Below are 14,662 nucleotides of genomic sequence, written 5' to 3'. Positions count from 1 at the left end.
TAAATTGCAAAATTCATTATTTTTTAATGAAGGTTCTGTGAAAATAAATTAAATTTCTGTCTTCTTAACTGAATTAAAGGTTATGCAAACCTTAGTACAAAACTGAATATTGAAAAAAAATCAATTTTATTTCAGTCTCCATTTCAATTCAAATCTAATTGCTTACATATCTGTCCCAGTCAATCTCGCCGTAGAATCCGTTGGGAGCCCCATTGCTCTTCTTCTGTGGCTATGAGTGAATCAGATCAGAAATCTGTTACATGATATTATTTTATCAGACATCCAGTAAACATTATATTCATCAGCACTTTATAATTACCAACAAGATACACATTTTAGTATTTCTACTGTTTTAGACTGGTAAAAATTTGACCTAAGACATGTTTATTTACATGTTTTATTACAGAGTACGGAAAAAGAGTGAGTGAGAGAGAGAGAGAAAGAGAGAGAGAGAGAGAGAGAGAGAGAGAGACGGGAAAGACAGGGAGTAAATAAGGTAAATAATAGACAAAATAAGGAGGTAATATGGCACGTGAATGCAATGACTGACATGACGATGTGAGTACAATGAGTAGGAATATACTATTGAATAAAGTGTGTGAAATGGGTGTGAGTAAATTTATAATCTGAATTTTCTTACTGGACATTCCTAAAAGCTGAATTAACCTTCTTATTTGCATTTTGGGCAACTGATCAGGTCTTCAAATCCCAGGACCAATAAGCTGCAACTGTTGGGCTCCTGAGCAAGGCCCTTAACCCTTCTATGCTCAGTTGTATAAATGAGATAAATGTAGGTCACTCTTGATAAGATTGTCTGGCAAAATGCACTAAATAACAGCTTGTCTCATGCATTCACATCAGTGGAAATAAAATGTTGCCACATAAATCCTACTAGGCTGTTTTAAGCCTCCTGAGATGTACAAAGGTAAGAAAATGTGACAATATTATATTTTTCTCTCAACTACTACCACTGTTTAATTTGTTGTCTGTCACTTAGCATCTAGTCGTAAAGCAGGGTTTTATAACTCCAGGTAAACAGCTGAGTTTCTATATTATATGTGTGAAATGTTCCTCTAGACTTGGTTAAATGTGGGGTTTAGAATGGCTATAACCCAGAAAAGCCAGAGTGGGTAAATCTACTGAATCAAAGAAGTGAATATTTATGCATGGCATTGTAAGTTGAATTGTGCATTTCAGAGGAGGAAAAATACCAAAATGTAAAGAGTGGAGGTTGTTAGCTTGTTCTTTTCCTACTGTATGACTGCTGATTTAATCTTTTGCTCGTCCTGTTGTGGAGGCCCAAAGAACAGGAAAATAAAAAAACTTCAGCTTTCAAAACCTCATCATTAACCTGATAACTACTAAGCTACTTAATACTTTCTAAAGATTTTTGCACTTAATATTAAATATTGTTTGCAAAGAAAAAAATTGGAAAGGTAATACCATTAATGCAAGATGAAGGTTAACCAAAATGATATCTAAAAGCTATTTATAAAGAAAGAAATGTAACTATTGAGAAAATGGTCATATACTTTATTTAAACAAAAGCAAAGAATTACTTACTCCTTCTCTGTCTGGTGAACCTCTGTGAGGAAAAAGAGAAAAAGAGACACATGTGTCCTGCTCTCCAAACTCAGATTTACACTCAAATTCCTGTTCCCTGGATTTTAACACAAACACACTTATACACTCAAGCAGACACAGAATGGGGGTTGCAGCTGGAGTTGCTGACCCATAATGGACTGAGGAAAAAGTCTCACTTTGTTGATTTAATGCTTCCTAAAACACTCAAGCGTGCTTTCTATCATCAACTTGTGCAGAGAGACTCCACTTAAGCAGCTTAGAGCCATGACACATTCAGTGGTCTAGCAGAGAATCTGCTTAGGTATTGATTAATGGACAACATTGCAGTTTACCAGGACAAATATGAACCATGTTAGAGATTTAATTTCCACATACACTTCAAATATCCTGCAATACATCAGCTTATAAAGTCTGTTTAGTATCCTGGATTAAAAAATTCAACTTACGTGGAATCAGTGTCCTTCTCTTTTTTCCGTATCCCAAAGGCTTTCCTGGTACGTTTTTTCAGTCCTGCAGATAAAGTGAAAGAGGAACTCAGATTACCAGTGTGCAGAAAACACAGATACACACAAGATTCAAAGGGGTTTAAGCAGACATTACTCGCAGTGACAGACTTGCGCTTTGTGTGTATGTGTTTGTAAAATGAATGGCAGTTCATAAAGATGAGCAGAGACTGACCCATGACCTTAGAGATCAGAACAGAGGCCTTCATGCATTATTAAATCACACTGTGTCGATATTTATAGTCTTACTGAGTGCTTTGTTTCTGTTGCTGAGTGCTTTTGATCTGTTGAGTTCTTGATTCAGAAGCTGTTGATTAATTTCCAATAACAATAAACTAGCTGCTTGCATTTGTATAGACAAAATCAAATTATGTTTATGTTAATCATTTACCAGAATTTGCCAGGTGCTGCATTTAAACTGAGGATTATGATTAAAAAAGAGATGTAAAAAATCTTTTCTTGAAGTTAAAGGTCAGTAGTAAGTTGACTAACGCTAAAACATAAATGATTTCAAGACCTAGTGTTCAATGACTCAGCATCAAAGGTAACTATAAATGGATAAACAGTACGTGGCATTCTTTTATAACTAAAAAAAATGCTTAGCATTAGCAACTGCTTAAGTAGAAGAGAAATAATATACTGCTGAAAAACGTTGGGCCGCTTAGAATTAAGACACAAGACACCACCTTGTCATTGTTTACAGTATGTTCCCATAAAAAAATCGATCTGCTAATATGTGTCAGCTGTGCTTTTTGTAAATAGCATTTTTAGCAAGCAAAATCCCAAAACGATCCTTATCTAATCATAAACACTTTCAAAGAAACAGAAGGCTGGTCTGCAGATATTGGTCACGTCATTTGCCGGGAACATAAGCTATAAAAAGGCTCATTTGGGATTAGCTGTAACGACCAAACATGAAGTACTGTATATCAAAGTTGGGTACTCAAAGTTTTAAGTACTCCAAATCAAAGTTTTAAATACTCCACAGAGCTTTGAGGAGTGTCTGGCACACATCAATCCAGCCAGGAATTGGGAAGTGAGGGGGATCTGCTGCACAACAACTGGCTTTATTGATCCTTGCTAAATATTTCCCCACGCTTCAGAAAATCCCATCTGGTGCATAAAGCAATACTAATCCTTCTGACTATAGGGGCGTTTCACATCCTTTTCTTTTTTTAATCACTGCTTCGTTTAATAAATCTTGATGTTTTGCTTTGTAAATTATAAAAATAATTGAAATAAAGGCCAATAAAAATGAATAAGGATTTCAGAATGCATGCAAATGAAGCAGGAAATAATAAGAGGCTACTATATCTGCATCTCACACAGCAGTGTCTCATTCACGCAGCTCGGTTGACCACATGCGTACACCCACGCCCACACACACGTTCACTTTGATTCACGGCCAGAAATTTTAATCCAACATGCATTGAAGCCTGGGACTTGTATAAAGCTTTAAGAAGAAAGAAGGAGGCCCACAGAGACCCTGGAGGATTGAATCAAACAGCAAATCAAGATAATCAAACAGCCGTCTCTCCCACTCCCTGCTGTGAAGCCTGCTGCACACACCCACTGAAGATCAACACACGGCTGCAGTACGAGTCAGTGTGCCAGAGGCGATGTCAACCTGAAGACTTGCCCAAATCAATGTCACATAAAAAAGTGAATTCATGATGGTGTGCTTTTTCAGAAAGCATCTGCAGAGAGGGTATAAGCAGATATTCAGGTATTATGTGCATGATTAAAATAAGAAATGTTACATATCACATGTAACAGTGCAATCCAACATAGTTAATTGCAACATATCCACCTTCTGTATTTGTCTATACAAATGATTTGATTCCACTGTATTCATCTATCCTAACAATTCTATTCATATAGCGTTTTTAATAACAGACATCGTCACACAGCGGCTTTACAGAAATTCTATTACCAACAGATACGTTGGCGTAATATCCTCCGTGTGCGTGCACGTGCCGGATGCAGTAACAATTAGAAACAGGCCTAATCTTATTGAGTCGTAACTACAACAACATGGCTTCACAGTAAACAGGAAGTGAGGAGAATCATAAAAACTACACAGCCTGGAACTGTGGGAATTGAGGACAGGAGGAAAATGAGATGCTTAATAATGATGCTTGGTTGTTTATATTACATAGTAATCTGTAGTATGAGATACAGACAGAGACAGGAGGTAAAAATAAACTAAATACTAAATTGAAACTAATACTGGACCCTTCAAGAAGGTTAAAATATATGTGTATATCTACATTTCTAATATTATAGCTACTGATGCACCCACAACACAGCTGTTATGAAACATTATCCTCTGCTCTGTTTACTGATGGTTATCTTTTGCTCACAGTCTGTAGAACAGATAAGTATCATGCAGTACTGCTGAGACACTGCCGCCCAGTCCCACGGGCTTCTGAGGCCCTTTCCAAAGAAATAAGATAGACATCACCAGTTTAGGCTCATCTAAAGGGGCAGGTGGGTGAGAGCTCCAACATATATGCTGCATATTGACATATATAACACATAATTTGAATTGAATTTAGGAAAATACAGTTCGTCACAAAGGACATTACAATGTAGGCTGTCTTTACAAGGTTCGTGTGCAGACGGCACAAAATATTTGAGCGCATTTAGCCGAGCGTTTAAAAAATACTGTCACAACTGATCACCGTTGGGAAAACCTGGCCTTTAATGTTATGTGACTAAACATTAACCTGTGATAACCTCTGGAATACATTTTAATGAGGGTTATTATTAATTCTCTTTCTGCCCTTCCAAAGTCTATGGTCATGGGCTGGAGTTGGACCTTCCCTACATATAGTATATATTCCTGTCTTATAGTATATATATTCCTGAACAATTCCACCATATAACAATAAAAAATAATGGAGCAGCTCAACATCAACAAACAAGAATAATTAGAAGTACCTAATTTTGGCAAAAATATATTTTCAGAGAAAATAATATTTAAAAAAATAATTCTATTTAATTACTTTTTTGTTAAAATCAATCACATCTCTTACTATTTGTGTGGGGGATTGTAATCGTCATGTGTAAATGTTTTTATTTTATTTTATGCCATTTTATTTATTTTTTTGCTCATTTTATTAAGGGTGGCTATAACTCTGTAGACCAGAGTATAACATGCTTCATCATTTTTGTAGCACCTGACATACAAACCACATCACCTCCCACATACTGACTCATGCTACAAATGACTAACTGCTGAGTGAAGCCACAAGATAAAAACCCTGTGCATTTCATTTCCATCTCATGCCATCTTATTCAATCCTATAGCATTCTGACAGTAAACGCTGGAGCTGGTAATACATCCAATGAGCTTTTAACATTTACACAGCACCAACTAGACGACTGCACATACTGAAAAGACATTCTGCATGAGTTCCCTCACTGTGAGAGTATGTGCCCTAAAATGGGTCAGGAGAAGAGAAGAGAAGCTTGTTGGCAAAACAAAGCAGGCAAACACTGAGGAAAAAGATATTAGGATGAGCAGAACAATGATGAAAGGACTGTTAAAGATAAAACCTTTCAGTAGATTGTAGTAGTAGCTTATGATTAGTCCATAGACTTAAAATCTTAATGCTAAAGGTTAGAATACTTTTATAATGATGCATTTCCTGAAGTTATTGTTCACAAGAATCCTAAACCAACCTTCATGGCCTCTATCCATCCTTCTTTATTTATTTAGTCATCCTTCCTGCTCACTTACAGTATAGTATATACATCCTTCCATTCCTGATCCTCTTTCAGATGTAGGTCAGAACAGCTCCTCATTAGCAAACCAATAACTAATTTTTGTCTCAAGAAAAAAGTCAAGTTCAGAAACAGAATTTAAAGAGAGTAGTATGTTTGTGTGTGTTTATGTGTCTCTGCTTCAAGTGCAAAACAGGGGACTAGATGTTCATAGCACTACTTAACTGTGGTAAAGTGCTATTATGAAATATAACTATCTCTTCAAATTGATGCCTTATAAAAAGTCATAAACTAAACATTCATTCATTCATTCATTCATTCATTCATTTTCTACCGCTTATCCGAACTTCTCGGGTCCTGGGGAGCCTGTGCCTATCTCAGGCGTCATCGGGCATCAAGGCAGGATACACCCTGGACGGAGTGAAAACCCATCGCAGGGCACACACACCCTCTCACACTACGGACAATTTTCCAGAGATGCCAATCAACCTACCATGCATGTATTTGGACCGGGGGAGGAAACCGGAGTACCCGGAGGAAACCCCCGAGGCACGGGGAGAACATGCAAACTCCACACACACAAGGTGGAGGCAGGAATCGAACCCCCAACCCTGGAGGTGTGAGGCGAACGTGCTAACTACTAAGCCACCGTGCCCCCCCATAAACTAAACACTAAATCACTAAATAGTTTAGCATTAAAAGGTAACCATTTTCACCAGTCAGTCATGTTATTTGTTCATCCAGACCTTTTTGATCAGAACCTTTCAAGCAAAAGAATCTTTTAAAGTGAATAATCATATGTAAAGCATCATTACATAGGCAACATAGCTGGTATTGTTGATGTAATTCTTTATCTTTATCATGAAACAACATGAGAAATTGCTTTATTTTATTGACTGGTTTTAGGTATCCCCGCATGGCATAATTGGTGAGGCAGAAACTACAGCTCAGGTTGAGGGAGTCACGACTATTACTGCAGGACTGGCATGCAGCAGCTGCTTTACCTTTGCTGCCCACCGAACCCCCCCACCTCCATCCTCTTTCTCATTCTTCTCTGAGCTGAAGAAATAACTACTGAATACCTCATAGTATTGACCTAATCCCAAAACTGGAACAGACACTGTCTGGAGACCCAATTTTAAACTGCAAAGATAATGAAAGGTTATCACATGCACACAAGGAAATGTTCGATTTATCTGATTCATAAAATTCAATAACCACTTAAACAAACTATTCTATGACACACTAACGTTTTATTGGATACATCATTAAATTTCTTAAATGGTTTATAGATGCCATCCTTTGTGATGGAGAAACCCTCTGTTTCACTGACCCAGAAGTACAACTGGAGAGGTGTAAAGAGTTCAGCACCCTATGGGAGCTGCTGATTCATCAGCAGTTTCACTGATCCTTCAGAGATCCCGATACATTCTATTCGATGTAAAGAAACATTACATTAACATTCTATAACTACTTCAAGGTCTCTAAACACACAGAATCAAGCCTTGTTTTTTCTTTGCAAATGGATTTTACATAACCCTGTCCAAACACTGGGCCCAGATGAGGAAAAGACACTTTTTTGAAAAAGACATTATATAAACAGTACCTGACCAAGCAAGCAACCAACAGACCCACACTGTAGATATGGCAAGATATCAGTCATGCAAGTAGACTTGTTGGCTGATACACAGCAAATAGCTTAGGGCAAAGAAAAGTGAGGGAATAAACAGGGGACTCCATTAGCCACAGGCTTTTCCTCGGCAGCCTGGCTGACTGACTGTTGGCATTGGCACCTTGCTTTGGTGTGTTTCCCACAGGCTGGATCTACTACTTCCAGAAAAATAAAGCGATTTATATTAGGAGGTGCAAAGGTGATTCAAGATGCTGCTATTTGTAGCCGAAGACTGCTGCTATTGTTTTGCACACAAGCATCAGTGGCAGAAAAGAAGCCCATAATAAGGCTGTAGAATAATCTTCAGTGTCCATTAGATCAGCATAGATGTATACAAGGATACTATTACGGGCATTACATAGCAACATTACTTTAAATGTTTCAATCACAATATACAGCTACTGGTATGCCTCAGAAACAGACATGTCAGGCTACCATATGACTCTGTAACATCACGGATGATATGGTGATGTGTTCTGTGAGAAGATCTGATAGAAGTGCTAAGATATTCTAAATATACTAAGCATTTATTGAAGATGTCTCCTGTATAAACACTTTGTCACACTCTGAGGTTAAGCTGTCCCTTTAAGTTTTAACATAAAGGAAAAAATGTTGTATTGAAATCTTTTCTGTTGCATGGGTGCAAGCTCAAACTCAGTGACTCAAACTTCCTCAAACTGAAATTCAATATGTAGCTGAATACCGGCTGAATACTGAATAATACAAAATTAAATGCTAAATGCTAAAACACAAACAGAATTTCTCACAGATTGTTTCTGACTTGCCACAGGATCTGAGTTGTATTTTATTTACTAACAAGCAGACCTGCCAAAACAAGCAATAACTGGAACAGATTAGTAGAGCATCGCAAGACAATATACTGAATCTGGATCACAAAGCCCTTTTGTCATCTGTGAATGTGGATGATTGCAAAGATATGTAAATATAAAAAATATATATATATTTCAGGTTAGGAATATTCAACATGAAACAATGGCACTGCCAATCGTTGGTTCTGTGATCCCTCTGACATTCTGCTACAAAGTCATTGTTTTGGTTCATAACCAATGTGCTAGGCCAAAGAAATATATTAATTGATTAGAAATCATTTAAATAAAATGCTTTATATCAATGACCACTTTTTTAATGTTTTACTTATTTTACAGTGACGGTGGTCTGTCCACATAATTAGTACATAATTAGTCTAATTGACTAAGACTTATAATAAAGAGAAATAATTTTTTCTGTATTGCTTTCTGATTTCTCAGTAACAAAACAAGCTGCCTCTGGAAGATGTATGTTCTTCCCATGTTTGTGGATTTCCTGCAGGTACTTTAGCTTCCCCTCCTAGTCCAATGAAATGAGTTGTAGGCTCAGAATAAGTTAGCAAAAATAAGTACATAAAATAAGTACATAAAATAAACCAATAAATTTTCTCTTACAAATGTTGCTACAAACAAATATTTAAAGTATATATAAGTATGTATAAGTATATTATGAGTAAATGTGTAAAATGTATGTAAAATGTAAGTCATTCTTTTAAATGCTGCAGTTGCTCTTAAAATCCAACACAGAACACAGATCATGTACTGTTTCTTTAGGATACAAATGAAAAGGCTAAATTTTCCTGTGTGTGTGTGTGTGTGTGTGTCTGTGTGTGTGGTGTATGTAAGTATATATACACGATAAGCTTACCATTAAATATAATTCTACTATTAAGCATAATTAGGACCATTTTAACAGAATTTAAAATTTAGTTAATTGCATGGTTTATTTGATTCCTGAGATTGTCAGGTTCCAAGATCAACTGTTACATACCACCTCCATAACAACAATCTGTTTAGAGCTGTAGAGCCTGCAGTAATCCCTACAATGACATGCTGAGTAGGAATAAGCACCAAAGCAGCATTTACAAACTGCCTGCTTTAAATAGCCATCATGCCTTTAGATACAAAGCACAGATTATTGGAGCTCAACATGCATGTTAAAACTTTACACCAAACTAAAGACACATCTGTGCAGCATATCCAACGTTTCTTTGTTTCTGTGTTTTCTGAAAATTCTTTGAGACATCATCAACTAGTCTTTTGATTATTCAGCACAAGACACACATAAATGTTTAATGTTCATTATTACTTACCAGTGGATCTTCATATAATGCTGTAGGAGAATATCATGACAGAACTAAAAGAAATTATGCTTTGCTTGTCAAATAAACTGATTACGTGGGTGAAAGACGTCTAAATCGAATGACGGAAAATTTGTAGCACATATGTGACCCTAAAACTGAGACAAAACACAGACGGATGTCCTGATCAGCCTCATCTGGCCCAGTTCAGAAAAACGATAATAGTCTAATGGGTGCAAAAGAGGACATCTGCCATGTATTGAACTGCACTTAATTACATAATACCCATGCATTTGCACATGGGCACATACGCAAATTGTAGCCAGGGACATTGGAAAAATATTTTTCTTTTAAAATTGTATGACACTCTATGACACTATATTAATATGTACTGTACCTTAATATAGTAATAGTGCACCCTATTTTTATGAGGCTACTGTACTCCTATGAGCAAATTACTCAGAAATCTTTCATGTACTGTATATGTTAATTTACTTTGTTTTTTTAGCAGATTTAATTATTTTTTTAAATTATAATCCCACTGAGTTGCAGTGCAGTGAGCCTTACAGTTGTGATTTGTCGAGTCACAGCATTGAGCAATTTCTGGTGAAGGTCTAAGCCTTGTGCCTCAGGGAAAAGATGGAAACAATGCTCTTCTGCCAATATGTCAGCTGGGTGAAATCCTTGACATGCTTGTTAGTAGAACAACCAGTCAATCCACGTTTTATGCCCAAGTTTAGGAAGATAAATTTAAACAGAAAGTCTAAATATTTATTTAGCAGCAGAGACCAGGGCTAAAATTAGAATTCATGATTACAAAAAGGAAATACTGTCATACCACAGATTAATATATATACAAAATAAACCTTTTATTGTGTGTGCGACACAGTCAGGATTGAATCACAATTATTAATGATAAAAAAAGCAATCTTTTGAAAGAAATTTTGGTTTAAAAAGCCTTAAGACTGATTACTATAGAAATCACCATGATGTTCACTGACAAGGCAGAAAATGCACAAAACTGTTGTTTTACTATATAATTAATTATTATCTACATTTAACAGTAATTGTATGTATTTAGATACTGTAGATAACTTTATATTCACCTACACATTCAGTGCTGTCTTTCACTGCAGTCATAGAAAGCAACGTATATCATGTTGGTACTTATATCATGTGACAATATAGCAGGAAATGTCTAAAGATTATAATTAATGACAGAATTAAATTGATGTTATTTGCGCAATTGTATGGCATCATAAATGGGTATCTATAAAGATGGGCTTCCTGACAACATAAGAAACTAATACCTGTACAAATGACTCACAAATTGCAGGACTGCTGTGCAATGGGATAGTGTGGTTTGGCACATTTTTTTTAGAGCTGGCGAAAATGTTTCGGTATAGATTTCTGCAATTTTATAACCTTAAATTTCCAGACAATGGCTACTGATGGGCTAATTGTAGCACCAACTTGGAATAAAAAGAGAATACTAAAATGGATGTACTGTATCTAAAGCTGTTTATGTAAAATCCACTTGATATTCACTTGATATTTAGTATCTAAATAAACATCTGACAACTCAGCTACTTCCTATAATTTACAAGATTGAAGTCTAGTAAGAGCATAAACAGGAAACAGTGTCTCTGGTGTGTATATAAGCAGAGAATTCAGGTATATCACAATCTTTAAAACAGACAAGACATATTTTCATTTCCCAAAATGTTGCACAAGTTGCTGTTTTATTGTGTCATATATCAGTCCTCTAAAAACACTGAAGACTAAAGTCACCGTTGACACCAAATAGTGCCATGGTGTTCAGAGAGTAGATCTAGAACATTAGAGACATTACACAATATTACTACCTGTAGGTAAAGTGGACAGATCACTTTGTGTAAAGTGGTGCGTTTTTCGAATCCTTATTAATTTTTTGCAATCTCAGCTTAATAAAAACTGCCTGTCTGCTAGTCTGATTTTTATTGTATGTACACCAACAAATGGGCTAGGTGAATATTTGAAACTGAGCCTCTTCCTGACCAGTAGTCATAAAAGAGAGTAACCCTAGCCCTGGGTTCTGTGGGGAAGTGATAAGATACTGGGTTTATTCAATGCATCTGTCTCTAAAACAGCATGGGGAGTAACCTACAGGATCACCTGACCTGGTGTTAGCCCACAGCCTCAAGAACAAGATCCCAACTTTAACCAGTTTCTTAAATACTCTTCATAAGCTACCTCAAAATTTGTGATAATGAATCCTTCATCAGGTACTGCTTAAAACAAGAAACCTTAAAAAATGAGAGGAATCTCACAGTTACCACTAGCAACATAACCAGACTAGAACAAATCTAGTCAGAGCTGTGCTTGCCACTTGCAAAGTGTTACATCGCACACACAACCAGTGCACAAAGATCACAGATGAATACATTTCTGGTACACTGATTCTCTAAAATGTTCACCAATTAAAGTATCTCTATTATTTTTCTTTTTGAATTCATGTCTAAAAGTAATATTCCTTTAATTTAAACTCATAGCTGGTCTCTGCCAATGGGGCCAATGGCCAAAAATGCAGATAACTGAGCAAGTAGCATGTTTATACATATATAACCCATAGAAACCTAGAAATCAAAAAAGAGCTGTAACGATAAACCAAGTATGCTTAAATGTATAGTTCTGTGTCTGTTTGTATTCCTAGGGGTAAGACAAAAGCTGTAAAAGGAAAGGCTCCTCCCACTGATGGCAGTGGGCTGGTTGGTCATTAGTGGCTCCTGTTCATCTAATGACTTCATTTATTTGGCAAACAGCTGCGGCTCTAGCTGTACATGCTTGATGTATTTTGTGATACACAAACGTCTGTGGGAAATCATAGTCTCAGCCTTAATGTATCTGATGCATGAACAGTAGATTATGCTGTAAATTTGCAGAGCAGGGTACACGGTCAGTTAGTTCCTATTGCTGTCAAAACAGATCTCCGCATCACTTGCTCCTATGTTCTGCCTCTGTCTGGAAGTGAGTAGCTCCAGGAACGTCTGTGGGCTCTCTAACTTAACCGCCGTCTTTAATTTTATCTGTAACGGTGCCAAGTCACATCAGTTGGTACGAATAACCTTGGTACTTGCTGTAACTGAAGTTGGGTCTGGGTTCATAATTAATGTCTTCAGATGAAAACATTTAGATAAACTGTATATATAATACACTAACTTGCCAGTCTTTAAATAAACATAACAAAACAGTGATTCAATTATATTAAATAAACAAATACCTTCTTTATAGCCTATGGCGCCACAAAATCTATTTTTCCCTGACCTCAAAAAACCATACAGACCAATGGACATTTGCTTCACATTTATTTCATGTCATGTTTTAGTATTTTTTAACATAAACACTCATGAATTAAAAATCAGGAGTGAGCAGTTCTGTTAACTTCTTAAAGGCCTTGGCCATCATCTCTAACTTTCCTAGTATCCTCAGTTGATTAAACCATAAACAATACTGTACTGGCAAAACTATCAATGATGTTTGACAGGCAGTTGGATAGGTTCTTTTTTGAACAGCACATGCAAATATCAAGGAGCCCCAGACACTCTTTAGTAAGTGATAAAAGATTTTTGCTGGAATCGTGTAATGGTTCAAAACATATTCCCAGATGGAGATGATCTGCATATTAGGGTACTGAATTAGACATTGATCACTTTGTTTATGTCTAAACAGTTTTACACTTTGGCGGTTACTTTCTGAATACCAAAATGGCGGTTGCTTTCTAAATACTATGGCCCATTAGAGTTTGATCAAATATCTTTCGTCCTCTGTATTGCCATGCTATGTTCCAACATCTAATGTAACAGCTTTCTGAATTCCTATTGGTGTATATAACATAGATATCTTTAACCCTAAAGAGAACACCTGAAAAGATTTTCACTTATAGTAAACGGTGAGTATCTATAAATGCCTCTGTATAGAGTATGTTTGAATAGTCTCAGATAAGATGTGTCTTCTCGTGTTTTTTGGATCTTGCAAAACTGTGTGTATTGAACACAGACATGGGAATTCCACAAAACTTTCATTCATATTGTATTGATTCTAATAAACCTTTTGTTCCCTTTGCCTTAATTTTAAGAATCAGCAAGGACAATGAAGGGTCTAAAGGATGACACTTTGGGACAGGGACAGAAGCTGCACAATGTCTATCAACACTGTACTGTCCCTTTTACAGCCTAACTGAAATATTAGACACGTCACACATAAAATGGCAGGCATAAACATTACCCTGTAGACAGCAGTAAATGCCAATTGCTACAGTTTATATTTAAATGATGGTTTATCATATAAATTTCACCGCACAGTGCAACAGCACAGGTTTACTGTTTAATGTGTTACAGTACATTAACGAATAAAATTATCCCGTCCCCCTGATTTTCACCTCCTCATTTTTAGTACCGATATAATTTTCTCTGCTCTGCTCAAGTTCTGGTACTTGGATTTGATTCCAGACACAGTGGCTAAAAACGATCAGGTTAGAAAATAGAACAGCTTAGTCATTAGCATCTAATGCTAACATTGACTGTCAGCTTGTAGCTTAATCTCTGTAATGTCTGCCATCCTTGAGATGACACAGCCCACAGAGAGAGCAGCATTCGTTTATTCAGATGACTCATGCGCTGCCTCAAACACACGCCCCAACATTTTCAGCACTAAGATATTCACAGGCACATGAGCAACAACATGCTGCCCAGCAATCTATAAAACATATTGAGGTAAAACAGAATATGGATGTAAAATAATTACATATCGTTTTAGATGATGGTCCCAATTTGTGTGATCATGGCACAATTATTAATAGCGCATATATCTGCAATGTTAGATATGCTCACACTAATTCCAGATGTGTCAAATAACTTGATTAGGCATACAACTGTGATATGAAAGAAAACGGGCTTCAGGTGTGCACAGTGTAGATTTTATTACAGTGTTTTAGTGGCAGTTAACTGACTTATTGATTCTGCATCAATATTTGTGCATTTTTTTATGAAATCAAACAGTCCAGTACAC

General features: G+C 36.4%; 1 protein-coding gene across 8 annotated transcripts in view; it reads right to left on the bottom strand.

The window, feature by feature from the left end:
- sgip1a (SH3GL interacting endocytic adaptor 1a) overlaps window positions 1-14,662 on the bottom strand; it is a 57,665-nt gene that overhangs the window by 26,315 nt on the left and 16,688 nt on the right. For 7 of the 8 annotated variants that reach the window (XM_060867620.1, XM_060867622.1, XM_060867621.1 and 4 more), the window contains 3 exons: window positions 2,031-2,094; window positions 1,564-1,585; window positions 167-229 (listed from right to left, as the gene is read on the bottom strand). In XM_060867620.1, the coding sequence (XP_060723603.1) occupies window positions 167-229; window positions 1,564-1,585; window positions 2,031-2,094 (149 nt within the window). Of the gene's footprint in view, window positions 1-166; window positions 230-1,211; window positions 1,287-1,563; window positions 1,586-2,030; window positions 2,095-14,662 lie in introns of all 8 variants that reach the window. The other variant, XM_060867628.1, reaches the window with a different exon arrangement.

This window comes from Tachysurus vachellii, chromosome 4 (assembly GCF_030014155.1).
Source record: "Tachysurus vachellii isolate PV-2020 chromosome 4, HZAU_Pvac_v1, whole genome shotgun sequence".
NCBI lineage: Eukaryota > Metazoa > Chordata > Actinopteri > Siluriformes > Bagridae > Tachysurus > Tachysurus vachellii.
The sequence above is the reverse complement of the archived record's forward strand: the minus strand, read 5'-3'. Positions and strand labels throughout refer to the sequence as shown.